This window comes from Ziziphus jujuba, chromosome 5, assembly GCF_031755915.1.
Source record: "Ziziphus jujuba cultivar Dongzao chromosome 5, ASM3175591v1".
Lineage (NCBI taxonomy): Eukaryota > Viridiplantae > Streptophyta > Magnoliopsida > Rosales > Rhamnaceae > Ziziphus > Ziziphus jujuba.
Window position 1 is genome coordinate 24,165,247 of NC_083383.1, and position 18,180 is coordinate 24,183,426.

Consider the following 18,180-nt stretch of genomic DNA (forward strand, 5'->3'; position numbering starts at 1 on the left):
AAAGCTCTCAACAAGGCAAATAAAGTTCTATACAACAAAAGCATCTTTATAATTTATAACCAGCAATGGTTTCTTATTCAAAATTGCTTTATTGACATCACCAAATCTAAGATAAAAAATTTTATTTTTCTTTTCTTGTCTTTCTTTTTCTTTCCCATTCACGGATTCACCTTTTCCACTCTCACTCTCGGGTTTTGCTCTCTCGTTCTCTCTCTCGGCTTTCTCTCTTTCTTTACCCTCAAGTTTGAGTTTAGGATACTTACTTGGTTGATCATGTTTGGCCTTCCTTCCTTGAATGGGTGTTGAAGCCATAGGTGCCACACTAGATCTTTCTTTGAGTTTTTCAACCTCCCTCTTTTATTGTATTTGAAGTTGGTCTCTAAATACCTCCTTTGGAGTTAACGGCTGTAGCTTAACCTTTTTCCCTTTAAATCTAAATACAATGGAATTCTCTTTCCCATAATGTATGGCATCTTTGTCAAATTGTCATGGCCTCCCCAACAAAATATGACCAGCATGCATAGGCATGACATCACACAATACAATATCCACATATTTATCAATGCTGAATTTTACTTTGACTTGTTTGTTTAGTTTCATTTCTCTACTATCATTAAGCCATTGTAATCTATATGGTTTGTGCTGTTTAATTGTCACTAACCCTAATTTATCAACTACCAAATTACTATTCACATTAGCACAACTTCCACTATCAATTATTATACTACATTACCTCGAATTTCACATTGGGTATGGAAGATGTTTTCTCTTTGAACTTAATCCTCATCCTTGTATACACTCAACACTCTCCTTGCCATTAAGCTCAATTCAGCATTTGAAGCTTTTATGGTTGCAACTTCATCTTCAATTTCTTCCTCTTCATGCTCGATCTTAATTTCAGCTTCATCACTATCGGATTCCAACTCGTCATTGTCCTTCAACACCATGATTCTTCTATTCGGGCATTGGCTAGCAATATTTCCTCATCTCTAGCACTTAAAACACACAACATCATGAGTTTTAGAAGGTTTAGGATCAGATTTACCTTCAATTTTATGTGCTTGAACAAGTTCGGTTTGGTTGTCTTTCCTTGACCGAATGGCACTTCCTTCATCTTGCTTCGACTTTAGCCTTGGCTCGAGCATGGGGTTGCTTCTTAAACTAGTTGAATTTGTCCACCCGCTGCTTGAAACCCCTCCAAACTGTGAGCTTGTACCCCTCCTCATTTCTCAATCTTGATAGCCACATGTAGCATCTCTTCCAATTCAACATATTAGTGCAATTCCACTTGGTTGGCTATTCCTTTATTCAAACCACCCAAAAACCTTACCATGGTTGCCTCACGGTCCTCATTCATGCTCAACCTCATCATGACCATCTCTATCTCCTTGTAATAGTCCTCCATGGCCCTACTTTCTTATGTTAAAGATTGAAGTCTTTGATGCTGCAACCTATGGTAATGAGTCGAAACAAATCACTTCCTCATGGTTCCTTTCATTTGTCGCCAAGTAGTAATCAATTCATCACCTACTTTTCTTCGAGTATTTTGCTTATTATTCCACCATTGGAATGCATAATGTCCAAACTTCATTGCTACGAACTTAACTTTCTTGGCCTCCGAATAATTGTGACAATCAAAAATCATCTCCATACGTTCCTCCCATTCCAAGTAAGCCTTCGGGTCACTTTTTCCCATGAAAGGTGGTATGTTTACCTTGATATTCCCAAGATCATCATCTTCATTCCTTGCTGGTCTCCCATGGATTGGCCTTTCATGAGGTTCAAAAATTTCATCAAACCCCTCATCCAAGTCATCTCTAAAATTGCCTTCCCCAAATTCTTCTCTAAATCGCCCTCAGCCTCCTCGACCTCGACCTCGGCCTCCATGAGCATCAAACCATGTATGCGGCCCTCCTTGTTATGTTTCTAACCTATCAATCCTTTGATTTATGTGATCAAATTAAGCATTCATCGCCTGTAATTGCTCCAAGACCACCCTCATATCCACTCCCCATAGCTCGGGAATCACCTTTGAACCCTATAGATTCTTCTTCATTGATTCTCAATGATGGATTTCCTCTTCTCACCCTTGAATCTACTATGTTAGTATGAATAACACGAAAAATAAAATAGAACCTCACCAAATTCACTTCCTCACGTGTTTCACTCAAATAAAGACTCGACACTCGTGTTTGCACATTAGTTTCGGCTTTTAATCCTCTTTTGATCTCACACTCTCTTGCCTTTTTCCACTTAAAGAATTAACTCAAAATTATAATTAAAACACCCAAAAAGCAACAATTAGATCACAAGTATATTTTAATTAAACTTATCAACAAAACAGTAGCAAAAAAGCAAGTAATACCGAGTGAATTTTAAACACCTAATTTTCAGCTTTTCTAAACAAAAATAAGGTAATTTTGCAAAGCAAATTTTGGAAAAAATAAGAACTGGACTAGATGGTAAGAAATTAAGAATTCAACAATAAAATTCTAGGAAAAGAAATTCAAACACGAATAACAATCAAATTGACAAAAAAATTGAATGGTTGTTGGTTGTTGTTCTTTGTAATTCAAGTTTTATGTTTCAAATCTTTTACCAATTTTAATCCAAATAATTTAGCACTCAAAAGTACAAATTTTCAGTAGAAATATAAATTTCCAGCAACTCCAAATATTGAATAAATAGGCAACAACCCAGCAGCTCCAACAATTTCCAACAAACAAATCAAACTCCAAATTCAACAAACTGTAGTTTTTTTTTTTTTTTTTGCTGCTATTTTTTTTTTTATTCAATCACAGAATGTCAAACAACTCCAGTAACAAAAATCAACAATAAAATTGCAATTCCAACACCAAATAACTCAACAAACCTGTGACCACCAAAATTCAACTTCCAAACTTTGTAATTTTTTTTTTTTCATTCCACAAACCACTCTCTTTTTTTTTTTTTTTTTTTTTTGAATGACTGAATGCAAACAATTAAGACCAAAAACAGCAAATAAAAATCAACAATAAACTAAATTACCAAGAACAATGATGAAAAACAACCAACAAACTAGGAAACAAAAATAGGGTAAAACAAGGAAACCTTATTTGACTAGGAATAATTTTTTTTTTTAATATGCAGAACGTGTATGATGATAGAACCAACCTTAAGCTAATGCTAAAATTATAGATTAACACAAAAAACAAATAAAGCAAATAAAGATAGATCAAACCTGAACAAAATTTGGCTTTGATACTAAATGATGCGAACCTAGGTCGACGCACCTAAACCCGTATTATACTAGCCCGTATCTCAATTATGTTCAAGTTTTTATGATCACCTTAATCCCTAACCAACCTGTGATTAGAAACCTTGGTATAATGAAGATGCCACAATAGTTTATGGATGTCTTATTGATAAGTCAAAACTAAAACACACACTCTCTAATGGTATATTAGGTGTTCAAAGAGAACAAAGAGAATTTTATCTCACAAAATAATTTTTGAATATTATTAAAGGTTGTGTTCTTCCTCAAAATCAAGCCCTTAAATAGGATCGGAAAGAACAAAATAAAACCCTAATTATCTAGGTAAAACCGGCCACCAAAGAATAGGAAACCTAATTTGGGCGAAATTCACCTCCTTTCCTAATCTAATTTGGATTAATTAATTATTTTATTTTAAATTAGTAATTACTTAAGAAATAAATAAATAAAAACCAAATAAAAGACTAATTTCCTAAAACAAAAAGTCAAAATCAAATTAGGAAACTAAAATACTATATTTTGACTAAGCTGTCTTTGACGAATCTTTGACCAATTTAAGCCCCAAATTAGCATCCATATGCTATGTAGGATATCAAATAGTATTATCATGGAGTTCCACATGTTGCCTTACTCGAATCAAAGAGAAAAGTCCAACTCAACAGAATACAGTAAAGCCAACAAATAATACTGCAAAACCGGCCAACTTTCTCTCTCAAGCGCACAAGCCCTCTTTGATTGCCTTTGAAGCTGCCTTGGCTTGATTCCATGACCTCTTAATGTTATCCTTTGAATCCATAAAGTGTTGGAATTATTTCTTGCTGCCCGAAATCCATATTTGCGGGAAAAAACTACCTGGGTGCGTGTTGACCTCCACCACTTGGATGCTTAAAACGGGTCTTATATCTTCAGATATTGACAAGCTCTTTTGAGAATTGACTACTCCCTGTATACAGGTAGCAGGTTGTCCTTAAATCTCTTAGCTTGAGCCCTAGTGATCGGTCCGGTCTTCATCCGTATCAGGTTAGTACCCCAGCGGATTGTCGATTGTGCGAGCTCGGATGGATTCTCATCAGTAGGAGTTCATGGAATGCCTAAATTCTTTCAATTGTTAATATATTGAAAATATGTTGTTTGAGTAACAGAGTGGAATACATTCTACCGGTGAGGCTGAAGTGTTTTTAATGAGTCTTGAAGAACAGTTAACCATATTATACATGCTTCTTTAATACTTTTCTATTTTTTGGTTAGCTTAATCAAAGAATGGTTGATCAAGCATTGTTTTCATTTTCGTTGGTTTTGCAGTGTAATTTCTAAAATGGTCGAATATTAGAAATGTGGCTACTTTTAGTTTTGGACTTATTGGTTTTAACAAATTTACTATAACCCTTATATATATATATATATATATATATATATTATATATTTATAAATGATAGCTAAATAGTTAAATTCCAATGGTTTTAGCTCGCGAAAAGGGGTAGCAATGTTGGCATGTTTATTATTTATTTATTTACGTATTTAAATGTTATTTAATGAAGTAAGTAATTTATTATTATGATCATCATCATCATCATCATGGATGATGGTTTCTTTGTGTACATGTGTTATTCTATTTTTGGTAATAAATTTGAGTTATTCACTGTAAATGGAAACGGGGTAAAATAAATAAATAAATAAATCTATATATATAAAGATATTTATTATTAAATTTGGATTTAGTTGTGTTATTTAACAAAATTATTGATAATTGGCTATTGTATAAAAGACTAAAGGGGTTTATATGCTTATGTTTAATTAAATTTATTTCAATTATAAATTTATCTAAAATGCCAATCTACTTCTTTTTAAAGGCTTTACCACTTTAAATTTTGATTATAAATTATGTTTGAGTTGTGGAACCATTTACCAGAAATTTTAGTTTTAATAAAACAATCATAATCTTATAACTTGTCTATTTCTATGGGCATATATATATATGTGTGTGTGTGTGTGTGTTCATAATTAAGTAAATGTGAATGATGTTATAAGATTATTTGTTCGCTTATTTCTTTATTTAAAAATTTAATTATACATGTATTTATAACATAAATGTCGTTTGAAAGAATTAAGAATTATAAAAGTATTTATTGAGATGATTTTAACATGACTTATTTTCTCTAGAAATCATAACTGGGTTTTCAAAAAATCTTTATTATTGGTTATTGAATTTTTGAGTGGAAATTAAATAATTAGAATTATATTTAATTTTATGGATATTGCAAGATTATTTATCGATTATGTCTAAATCTAGAACTGATATTTTCTAATTATATATTTCTATATGACTAGTTAGTCTATAGATGCACCATAGAAGTACTGATATTCTATATTGTTAAGTTTATTGATTATCGCATAGGTTACATTTAGCTGTCCTTTGTGAGCTATGATGAGCGAGAGTAAGCAGGTATTTTATGGTGATAGCATCAGCCATCCTCCCTAAGGCCAAAGGGCGATAGGTTTAGATATTCTTATGGACGCTAAAACGAGTGACAATAAACATATATTTCTACTGTGACGACATTTGTGAACCCTTTTGGTTGTAGGATGGCAGTTTATTTAGCACTGGCAACACTTGACAGCACTGATATATTGTATGGTACATCAGATATCCTTTTAGTATATATATATATATATATATAAATATATATTATATGTTAGGTGTCCTATAACATACCAGAGCAACGAACCTGGTTAGGCTCATGATCAAGTTAGCATCGTATCTTTGATGCCTAAGAGATTAATGGATCAGATAATCATCATAGGCAACAACTCCTGGCCATACTAGTAGTAGTATATCTACGATTAACCAATATCATGGGACCATGCCTTGGTATGGCATATAGTACATCAAGTATTGTGGCCTTTCGGCAAATATCGTAGCCTTTGGACAGGTATGCTAGCCTTCGAGCATGTATTAGCCTCTGCACATATTCTTTGGGTAGGTTATCCAAATTCCTCACGAAATTGTAATTATATAACTAGGAAATATATATATATATATATATATATATATATATATATATATATATTTACGATGGTTCTGGCATGTAGTGATGCTATCAGAGCTACCATTAAGGCCTTAATTGTTCAATTTAAAATATTGCTCTATTGTGTGCATTTTTTTAAATGTAATTTATTTTATTAAAAGTTTCCTTACAATTTATCAATTATCAGCAGTAAAATTTATACATGTATATTTTCTAGATATTAAAGGGTAGACTGAATGATTCAGGGCCTGGGACCCAGGTTGTATTACTATTATTATTGTTGTTGTTGTTGTTATTGTTGTTGTTTTTATTATCTTTCTATCTATATTTATGTGTTTGGTATATTCATAAAGTGTCGTAGAAATGTGAGACTGTAATAAGGGCGGTATGGGTGGCCATGAGTTATAAAAGTACGTAATTTTGATGCTGAGTAAAAACTTAGGAAGAGTCGAGACCATCCTATAGGTATTTACGATTTATTAGCTATTACTTATATTTGTATTTTTACACTATTTTTATTGGAGTCCTACAAATTATGGAAACTTGGAACAAGGTAGGGAGGAATAAGGCAGATCTGTATTTTCGGGGTGAGTTTTTTGTGCAGAGAATATTTGGGAAAGCCCTATTACAGGGGAGATGCTGCTGGATTTTCTGTAAAATTTTCAGTGGAGTTTCCCCTAGTTGGAGTCATCTTAGGGCTTCAATAGGTAACATTGGGAGGGTCCTAACACTTTGCCAATTAGGTACCCTACCTGTGCCCTGCACCCTTCTATGCTTATCTTGGTAGCCTCACACAAAACCACCACTGGTCATTGTAATCCACCCTAGTATATTGTTTATTGATCTTTCTTACCTTTCATCCTTCAAGGCTCACAAGTCTTATAGAAAAAACTAATCTATGTTGTCTATTTTGAGGATTTTTCGACATTGGTAAGAGCAAGGGTACAAAAGAGCTTGAATTCAAAGAGTTAAGCGTAGTCATTCCCACTATTTATGTTCCTGCCAAAGATATTGTTGATCCAATAGTTATAAAATTAGTAGTCAGATAGGATTGAACTGATGGAAATAGAATGATATGTTCTTGTTACAGTTATTACCGATGTGCCGTTGAGAATGTCACAAAGAGTTTGAAGTTTTATTGTACCTAATGACTATGAGGTTTATCTGTAAGAACATGAGTTTGACATAAGTGATGAGTCAAATCTAGTCACTTATGAGGAAGCCATGAATAGATCATTATTTGACTTTTTGGTTAGATGCAATGGAAGATAAAATTCATGACATCAATTTATGTGTGAGTGATGCAATGGAAGATAAAATTCATGACAACAATTGATGTGTGGGTTTTGGTTGAGTTACCTAAAAAGTGGCAAGCCTTGGGGGGCAAATGAGTCTTCAAAACCAAAAGAGACTCCAATGGATAAATGGAGAGGTATAAGACTAAACTAGTTACTAAAAGGTTAAACCAGAAAAAGAGAATTGACTATAAATAGACATACTATCCTATATCCACAAAAGATTCTCTTAAAACCATTATGGTGATTATGGCTCATTTTGACTTGGTGTTGCATTAAATGGATGTTAGAAATATTTTTCTTAACAGATATTTATATGAGGATATGTATATAGTCCAACCAGTTGGCTTTCAAATAGTAGGGAGTAAGAATTGTTTTGCAAGTTTGAGAAGTCCATTTATGGTATTAAGTATGCCTCGTGGTACTAGTATCTCGATTTTGGTGAGATTGTCACCAATTATTAATTTAAGGACAATGTTGTTGATCAGTGCGTACTATACTTTATATGGTATTATATATTGTTACTATACTATTGGCTTCCATTGATACTAACCTATTGATTGAGACAAAACAAATATTGTGTAGCCATTTTTTATATGAAGGAATATAAAGAGGTTTCATTTGTACTGGAAATATAGATTCTTCAAGACATGGCAAACTATGTATTGCAAATTATCTCAGTCAGAGCCTATGTTAATGGGATTATGAAAAGGTGTAATTTGCATAGTAATTCTCTTAGTGAAGTATCCATAGTTATAGATGACAAGCTTTCTTAGGATTTGTGTTCCAACAATAAAAGTAAAAGAGACAATAATAGTAATCCTATATTTTTCTGCATTTAGCAATTTGATGTTCACTTAAAATTGCACACCATTGGATATTGTTTATGTTGTGAGTGTTTTCTGATAAATGCTAAGTAGTCTTGGTTATGAGTACTATAAAATAATTATGTTTGTTTCGAGATCAGCAAACAACTATTTTGTTATAGTAGGGTCTAGTGAGTTGATTATTGAGGCTACGTGGTCATGTTTATTTTGAAATCAGTGCATCATTACCTTGATGTAATGGGGTTTTCTAAGCTGAATATGATGGTTATACAGAGGATTAAAGTCCAGTACCAGGAATGTTAATTATCATGGCAGTAAAAAGCTATTTTGTGAATGTTATTTATCTACTATCTGTAATAATTCAGTTAGCCCATTAGACTAAAAAACCCATGCTCTCTAAAAACCCAATTGGTTTATTATTATTATTATTATTATTATTATTATTATTATTATTATTATTAATGTAACAAAATAACCTAAGAAAATGCTCCAAAACAACCTGACTAAGTTTGACCGAGTTGATTGCGTTGATCAAGATGGTTCTATAGTTGACTTTTTCTTATGGGAGGAATTTCACTTTGACTGAGGCACCATGACAGAGTACGCATCATCCCAAGTTCATAGACTAATAGCATACTAAAATTAGAGTTGAGATTAGAAAGTTACAGTCAGAATAATGTACGGTTCGAACTAATCAAGTTAGGTTAAGGTTGACTTTTTATCCTTATAAATTATGACTTTGACTCTTGTATCATCGTTTAGTGCTCATTGATATGAGTCCATAGAGTAGTAGCATGTTTAATTTGAACATATAGTTGAAAAGTTATAGATATTTAAAATTATACTTATGTTTTTGGGGACTAATACTATCACATAGTTTTATCAAAAAATATGTAAAAAGATTTTTGAAAAGTATCCCTAATGGGCGCCATGTATTACCAACCTATAGGTGGCACATGACATGATTCTTTTCTTTTTTCTTTTTCTTTTTATTTTCTTTCTCTTTTTTCCTCTCTCTCTCTGTGTCCTCCCCCCCCCCCCCCAAACAAACACATGATGGAGCCTCTCTCTCTCTCTCTCTCTCTCTCTCTCCCCTTCTCCCTCTCTCAGCTCCAATCAAATTGGCTATCATTCTGATCACATCATGTTACATGCGCCAACCTCGATGAAAGCCAATCTCACGATGATGCTAATGGTCAAACTTCATGGCCAGCCACCACCGAATGTGCACGAATCGAGCCAGTAAAGCCAATTGTGGTGGTTCCCTAATTTCCAATTATTCGGCCATTTTCTACAAACCCAATCTGACCAATATGTTACCCCTCTATTTTAGACCTCCTGATTCCAAATATGGGTTCCATTCTTCCAAATTCTAAGTCGTTTAGGAAATATAATGGTTTAAACTTTGGTGGAAATTTCTTGGTCAATTTTCGATCATTGGCAGTGAGTTTGGTTTGTTTGAGTTAGGTATCCTTAATCCTTGTCTTACAAGATTTCATTTGGTGTATGTCAGACACCCAACAAGATTTGAGGTGGATCCTGCAGTAGAGCAAGGATGGATAATGTCAATACTGTGAGTGACATATTTTTCTAAGTTTTATTTTGGAATAAGTAAATATTTGTGAGTATATTTACATGTGCGTTTGTGTGTGACATAACTAGGTAAATTTATATGAACTTGTAAGGTTATTTATTTATTTATTTATATAATTATATATTTATTTATTAGCTTAAATGTTGATTCTAAATAATTAAGAGTTATAAAAGTATTTCATATGAAAATGATTATAATGTGATCTAATTTTCCTATAAAAAAAACATATTTGGGTTTTTAAAAAATTTTTATTATTGGTTATTGATTTTTGGATAATATTTAAATAGTTAGAATTACATTTGATTTTATGGAGATTGAATGATTATTCATTAATTATGTTTAAATCTTGTTAGTTTTCTTATTTTCATTTGTTTTATTATTTATTTATTCATCTATTTATTTGTTTATTTATTCGATCATTTATTTAAAACATTTAATTACAGTTTTAAAATGTAATTATGAGAAATTAAGTTTTTTTGTAATTATATATTTATGTGTGATGAGTCAGTCTATAAATGCACCATATAGTCTTGTTGTTCTCAATATGCATAAAATTGATTTCAGCATGTAAGCTATATTTAGTCATCCTTTGTGAGCTATGATAAATGAAGGTATGTAGAAAATTTGTAGTGATGTTAGTCACCCTCCTCATGGCCGAAGGACAGTAAATTTAGACAATCCTATAAGCGCTAAGGTAAGTGAGAGTAGAAAGGTTTTTTTTTTTTTTCCAATGACAACATTAGCCACCCTGTTTAGCCGTAGGATGGTAGGTTATTTAGCATCGGCATAATTAGGATGTTAATGGGGTGTGTGCAGTTCTCTTCTCCTCTCTTTTCCATCAGTTGTGATTGGGATGCCAAACATCAATTAACAGTATTGGTATATCGTATGGTGCATCAGATATCCTTTCGACATATATATATAATATTATGTTATGTGTTAAGTATACCACACCATACCGATGCAACAACTCGATTTGACTTATGAATGACTTAGTATCGTATTTTTGCTGCTTATAAGACCAGCAGGTTGGATGACCATTATAGGCAACTACTCCTGACCATATTGGTGGTAGTATACCTATGGCCAGCTAATATTATAAGATCATGCATTGGTATATCATATAGTACATCAGGTGTATCTTGAATATGCGTGTACGAGTTATGTTATGTATTTGTCATTTTTAGTTCTATTTTACTTAATTATGATTATGATTATTATTATTATTGTTGTCGTTATTATTATTGTTGTGACACCCCGTCCCAAATCACATCGGAATTCGTGCACGTTGACGAAGGGTGACCGTTGACTTTGACCATTGACCGTTAACCGTTGACCGTTGACGGAGGTTGACTGATGTATCGTTACGAAGTACACATTGGCACGAGTTCGTAGACTAGTAGCACGTTGAAAATGGAGCTACGGTTTGAAAGTTATGAGCAAAACAAGTTGAGGTCCAAGCTGTCCAAGGGGTGCCAGAGTTGACTTTTTATTCATGCAAAGTTGAGCTTTGACTCATGCATGGTTGTGAATTACTAGTCGATACGAGTCCGTAGATTAGCGGCACGTCCGATTTGGATATGTGGTTTGAAAGTTATGGACCTGTAGAGTTTTTCAAATACTGTATTATTTTAATATTATTTTTAAACGTGTAATGATGTGCCACGTGTGACTTAATAAATGTGACCATGTGTCACCATGTGGAGATGCCACATGTCAACCATGCTTAATACCATATTATTTTATTATTGTTATTTTATATAATAATATTATTTTTTTAATATTATTTAATTATTTTATCTTATTTTATTTTCCTTTTTCTTTTTCTTTTTCTTTTTCTTTTTCTTTTCTTCTCCCCACGTGGGGAAAAAGGGGGGGGACACGGGGGGAAATTTCTCTTTTCTTTCTTCTTCTTCTTCTTTTTCCTTCTTCTTCCTTTCCTTTCCTTTCTCCTTCTCGGCCTCACCGTTTTTGTTCTCACCGGCCACCACCTTGCTACACGCCCCGACCACCGTCCAAGACCACACGCCGGCGAGCTCACCAGCCAAATTTGGCTGCCGGCCGGCCGGCGACGCTCCCAGATCGGGCAGGTGAAGTCGGCGGCGGTGGCTTGAAATTTTCCGGTGATTCCGCCGTATTTCGGCCAATCCAGTCCAAATTAAACCTCCTCTCCCCCTATTTTGGGTCCTCTGAGTCCAAATATGGCCTCCAATTTCCAAAATTCGAAGTGGTTCATGAGATGCAAAGGAATCAAGACCGGCCGAATCTTTCCGGTCAAATTCCAGCCATCACCGGTCGAATTGAGCTCAATGGAGGTCGGTAATGTGATTCTCATCTCACAAGCTTTCCATAGACATATAATTTGTCAATTTTGGTTAACGTTTGTGTTTAACCCCCCGGGTACCGGGTATTATTTATCCGAATAAAATATTAATTTATTTGATTGTGTGTGAATTGTGTTCTAGGAGCACGGGTGAGTCGTGGAATTGATCCTATGGAGGATCTTAGGTTAATTGCATGCTCCAGGTGAGTGACCCACCTTGAAAACTGTTTTGGGCAATTAATTATATTTATGTTGTGTTAATTTGATATCTGGAATTTATGCTCATGTGGTGTATTTTAAATATAATCGGGAAAAAATATTATTTTATAAGTACGTGTATGTTTATTGGTGCTAAACGGAAATTTGGGGTCATTAAGAAATTCCCGATCATTATTTTATTGTGATTAAATGGTATTTATTACACATAAGCAAGTATTTTCAGTAATTAATTGTGTCTGGATTTTATATTATTTTTGGGCATAATTGGTTTGAATATTTTAAGAAAATTATTTGTTTAAATTGGTGGTTTAATTTTTATAATTATGCCCGTGGTATATTATTTATTGAACCTCGTGTTACGAGAAAAATTATTGTTTTATTGTTATCGATGTTTTCGTACCGGGTATGTTAAAATAAAATATGTGGGATGGTAAATGTGAAAGTTGGTATATTTCCCACGGTGAATTTGGAAAACGGTACGGTTATAATTAATTTAGTAATTATTTTAGACGCACTCATACAGTATTGGTGTTCTGGTGTATATGTGGTTTAGCGCGCGAGTATTATGTCTCCCGTGAGTTGCCATTGGACCGAGGGCAGGCTAGTCTTATATATTGCGCATCAGCCGCCCCCCTCCTTGGCCGGGATGACGGTTTCAGCAGCGGTACTGTCGGGACGCCGAAGTGCCGTTTGCAAGTTTCTCTCTTTAATCTCCCCGCCAGTCGGTGCTCGAGACGCTGGGTATTGGAGGGCATCACTGGTATATGGTGTGGTGCGTCAAGTACAAATTTTTAGGATAGAAATTTCAAACCCCAAAGAGTACAAAAATTATTTATTATAATTTATTACATTTTATTTATATTTGGGGTATTTATTTATTTGTTGGTTATTAAATTATTTGATCCCTTGGTTTTCGAAAAATACGAATATCGGATTTTGTGAAAATGTTTTAAAAGTGGAACATTTCCAACGGAGTGAATAGTGAGGGTTTTGAGAGAAAATATTACTCCAATTGCTATTATTATTTATTTAATTAATTGTTGATATTAATTAAATTCCTTTCATTGCTATATTATTAATATTAAAGGTGTTCAGTAGATAGGGTCACTCACTGAGATAATTAGCATCTCACGTTTTTAAATTCCATTCCCCTAGGTCCAGGTTGGGAGACGTTGATCTTCCAGGGCGAGCCCAATGTCTCAGTTCGTTGTATTTCTTCCCTTTTTCCTCTCCATCTTGTATTACTTCTTTATCTATCATTGTATAAATTCCACATTCATTTGTATAATGCTCTGTATACTGTATTGGACATGTAGTTATTATTTATGCACTGGGTTGCTATTATTTTTTGAAGTGCTGTAAATTTTGTGAAATCAATTTGTAGTATTGTAGGAGGAATAAGGGAGTGCTTTTAGAAGTGCGTTTTCAGTGCAGGAAATTTTTGGTTAGTCCTACCCTTAGGGGAGGTGCTACCGGATTTTCCGTTGGAAGGTTCGGTGGTATTTCCCTGGGATCAGGGCTTGTCTAGGGTTCCGGGGAGGAATTCTGGACGGGTCCTGACAATTGTTGTTATCAACTGTACGATTCGTATATTAGCTCTCGAATAGGTATCATAACCTTCAACCAGGAGTACTATACTTTAGAGAGGTACTTCAATCTTTGGACAAGTATTGCAACCTTCAGACAAGCATTGCAACCTTCAAGTAGATACTTCATGTGACAACCAATGTGAGCGAGTGCAGGGCACTGGCAAACTACCTAGTGTCCATCCCACATTGTTTGAGTGTACATTAGGAGATGGTTCTTATGTAATGATAGTTACTCTCATAATGCCTAGGTCTTTTTAAAGCGGTTGGCTTTAGAGTTTAGAAGAACCTCAAAGTTAAGCATGCTCAGGTAAGAGCAATCCTAGGATCGGCGACCTTATAGGAAACTCTAAAAAAAAAATCCCGTACTAAGTACGGTAGCTAAACTATGGATAATATCGATAGAGAGTGACAAGTCCACCAACAAAAAATCCCGTACTTCAAGCATGAGTGTTAGAATTCGGGCAAATATATTTGCCTACAATAATTCATCCAGATCCTTTGAAAGTCTGTATACATATTTATATTTATGTAGAAAAGATATATATTTATATTGGTTTTGGATAGCAGTGATGTTATTGGAGTTACTATTAAAACTTCAACTGTACAATTTAAAGTATTTTTTCTATATATACATTTTAAATGTAATTTATTTTATTAAAAGATGTCTTACAATTTATTGGTTATTAGCAGTACAATTTACAACTGTATATTTGCTAGATGTTAAAAGGTAGAAAACATGATTTAGGGTCTGGGATCCAGGCTGTTTTTATCTGTTATTATCATCATCATCATCATCATCGTCATCATCAACATCAGTATTATTATTATTTTTCTATCTACATTTATATGTTTGGTATATTCATGAAGTGCTATAAAATTATAAAATTGTAATATATGGGAGGTGTAGATGACCATGAGTTATAGAAGTACGTATTTCCTGTGTGGAATAAAAACTTGAAGAGAGTTGGGCCATTTTGGGATATAGGTAGAAAGCTCCATGAGGGATCTCAATACATAAGAGGTACTTACAATTTATGATTCATTACTTATATTTCTATTTCTACGTTATTATTATTGCAATCCTACAAATTGTAGTAATTTATAGTAATGCGAAGAGGAATAAGGTGGATGTTTATTTTCAAAGTGAATTTTCTATATAGGGAACATTTAGGAAAGTCAATTTTATAGAGGAGATGTTATCAAATTTTCTGTAAAAATTCTAATAAAGGGGAATGGTTGAGACTATCTTATGGTTCCAATAGAAAACTTTGGAAAGGTCCTGATAATTGATGTTAATATTATTATTATTATATATATATATATATATATTGGGGAATAAGTCATCAGATACGTACGATGGATACAATATTGAGATTAGAAATCAAGACATCTATGATGCCTATTTGGTGAAAATATAAGGAAGAAATGTTAAAGAGAATTGTATCCATTCGACACTGTTCCTAAGTTCTTGTTATCTATTTTGCTGGTTTAAAAATTTCAAAGATTTGAAAAATCAATGACTACACTTTAAAGGTTAATAAATTTGATATATCACAAATTGAAATATAATTTATCAATGTTTTAGATCCAGAGAATATAGTATTACTGTATTATAGTTTATTGATTGGAATGTTTTGACACATGATCATTTTTTTTTATTAAGCTTGTGTTAGCCGTAACACACTCTTGTTATAATTATTTTATTATTAGATATGAACTTAAATGAAACCGAAATGTAAAAAGATGATTCATAATTTTAAAAAATTGAAAAATATATGCTATAAAAAAAATTAAAAAAAGAAGGATTATTTAGAAATTTACCCATTAATAATAACATAGCAATGTTGAATCCATTCAGCCAAAACCAAAAAAAAAAAAAAAAAAATCATTAATAAATCAAATATTATTACACCCTCTTTTAGTATACCTTGCTAAAATATTATAAATTCACCAAAAAAGGGAAAAAAAATACTAAAATATAATATATATTTGAGTTGATCTGGTTGGCCGGCCAATTCAATCAAATCACCAACTTTCTATTATATGTTTGAGGAATGGGGACCCCAAAAGACACCATCAATATTGCAACAAGTGGCCTTCCCTCAGGCTCAAAAACAATATGGCCCGGTCACCAATACTAAATACTTCAACTTCGCACCTCTCCACCCAAAAAAAAAAAAAAAAAAAAAAGGCCACCAAATCCTTCTAATTAATTTGCTACAATATCTATGGCAACCCCTAGCCCAATATTGATATGCATCGTACAAAACTAATCAAACTTAAATTCATTATATAACAATCTTTATTATTGACCCAAAAAAAAAAAAAAAAAAAATCTGTGCAGTAAGTACATATCCCACGTACTAATCACCCAAAAAAAAAAAAAAAATAGTACATATCCCAATTACTTCAAACCATAACTTTTTTTATATTGTAAACTATGTAGTGTTTGGTCGTTTTTCTTGTATAACTATACTTTACCAAATTAAGGATCCCAAAGAGATTCATTCTGCACATCCTCCCACTCATTCTCTTCATTAACCTCATTAGAGAACATTGTTGACTCCTCCACCATGAGTGCCTCCGCCATTTGCATCCACATCTTCGGCGAGTCCAACGGCGATTCATTGATAGCCTGAATTTGGCTGGGCGACAACCTCACCGTGACCGGCGCAACATTGGAGCCCGAACTACTGCCGCAATCCGGCTCAGCTGCCGCCGGAGTAGAACTAAGTCTCAGCCGCAACGCTCCCTCATGTGCCGCCTTTCGTATGTCTTCAGCATTGGAACTCAATGGCTGGGGCAAGCTATTAGCCAGCTGAGGGAAATTGAGCCTGGCGTCGTGGCCGCGGAAATGCAGTGCGGCCACGTCGTAGGCTGTGGCCGCCATCTCCGGCGTGTCGAAACTCCCCAACCAAATCCGGTTTTTCTTGCCGGGTTCGCGAATCTCGGAAACCCATTTCCCCCATTTTCTCTTGCGAACCCCCCGGTAGCTAGAACTGGCGGTACCAAGGCTGCTGCTAGTATTCGGTTCTCCCATGCATGCACAAAACAAAAAGATAGAAAAATCTGGGTATTGTTGCTAAAAGACTGAAATTTTAGCTTATATTGTGTGTTATCCAGTTATGTGTACATATATAGGTGTATTTATAGGTGTGGATATAAAAGATTTTGATTGAAACGTGGAGACTTAACGTGCCTCGAAAGCTAGCTTCCAAGTACCTGCACAAAGTGAAAATATAGGTTTCTGGACCATTCAAAGTGAAGGAAAATGAATATTGAATTTTTTTTTTTTTTTTAACCTTTGACATAATAATTATTTGTAAAATTTTCAAGCTTTATTGACCAATCACATGTTACCAAGTTATGGATTTTCAAGTGCTGAGTTTGGTGAATGGAAAAAAATTAAAATGGAAGACATCGAAGCAAAATAAAGAAACCCACTTATCGGATAAAAATCCCAAACAAAAACACGGGATAACATATGAAAATACCCCCAACAAATACAATTCCCTGTTGGGAAACGCGGTTTAATTTGGGTTGACCCAATTGAGGCTCATATATATGTCATTTATTGGACCCCACTAGTCCTCATGAAATCTTTACAAGCCTAGAGATTGAGTCGTTGGTTTTGCATGATAAAAATATCCTTTACATAACTAGGAACTTTTTTCAACTCGTTTTGATAAAAATAATATTTTGGATTATTCAGAGTACTCATATAGCTGAGCAAGTTAAAAATATCAATAAGTTACATAGTAGCGAATCTGACTTTAGAACTAAATGTGTCTGAAATGTTCGATTTTTAAATTACCGAATAAAACTAAATAAAATTTTTATTGGTGCGTCGATGAGATATTTTAAATGTTTAGTTGAAACTCAAATCAGGGTTGATAGGCCATATTTGCTGCGGCATAACCCATATATAGGTTATTTCAAAAAAAAGAAAAAAAGAAAAAAAAACATATATACGTGTGTACTTAATTTAAAGGGATTGAAGATTTTATATAATGATTTTTAATTATATATACATACTCTAATAGAATATATATAT

General features: G+C 33.6%; 1 protein-coding gene across 1 annotated transcript; it reads right to left on the reverse strand.

The window, feature by feature from the left end:
- Positions 1-16,328: 16,328 nt before the first annotated feature.
- On the reverse strand, positions 16,329-17,221 carry LOC107421317 (ethylene-responsive transcription factor ERF021). Its single transcript, XM_016030536.3, has one exon. It carries the CDS (start codon positions 17,164-17,166, stop codon positions 16,612-16,614), a length of 555 nt encoding a protein of 184 aa, XP_015886022.2. The 5' UTR covers positions 17,167-17,221; the 3' UTR covers positions 16,329-16,611.
- Positions 17,222-18,180: the final 959 nt, after the last annotated feature.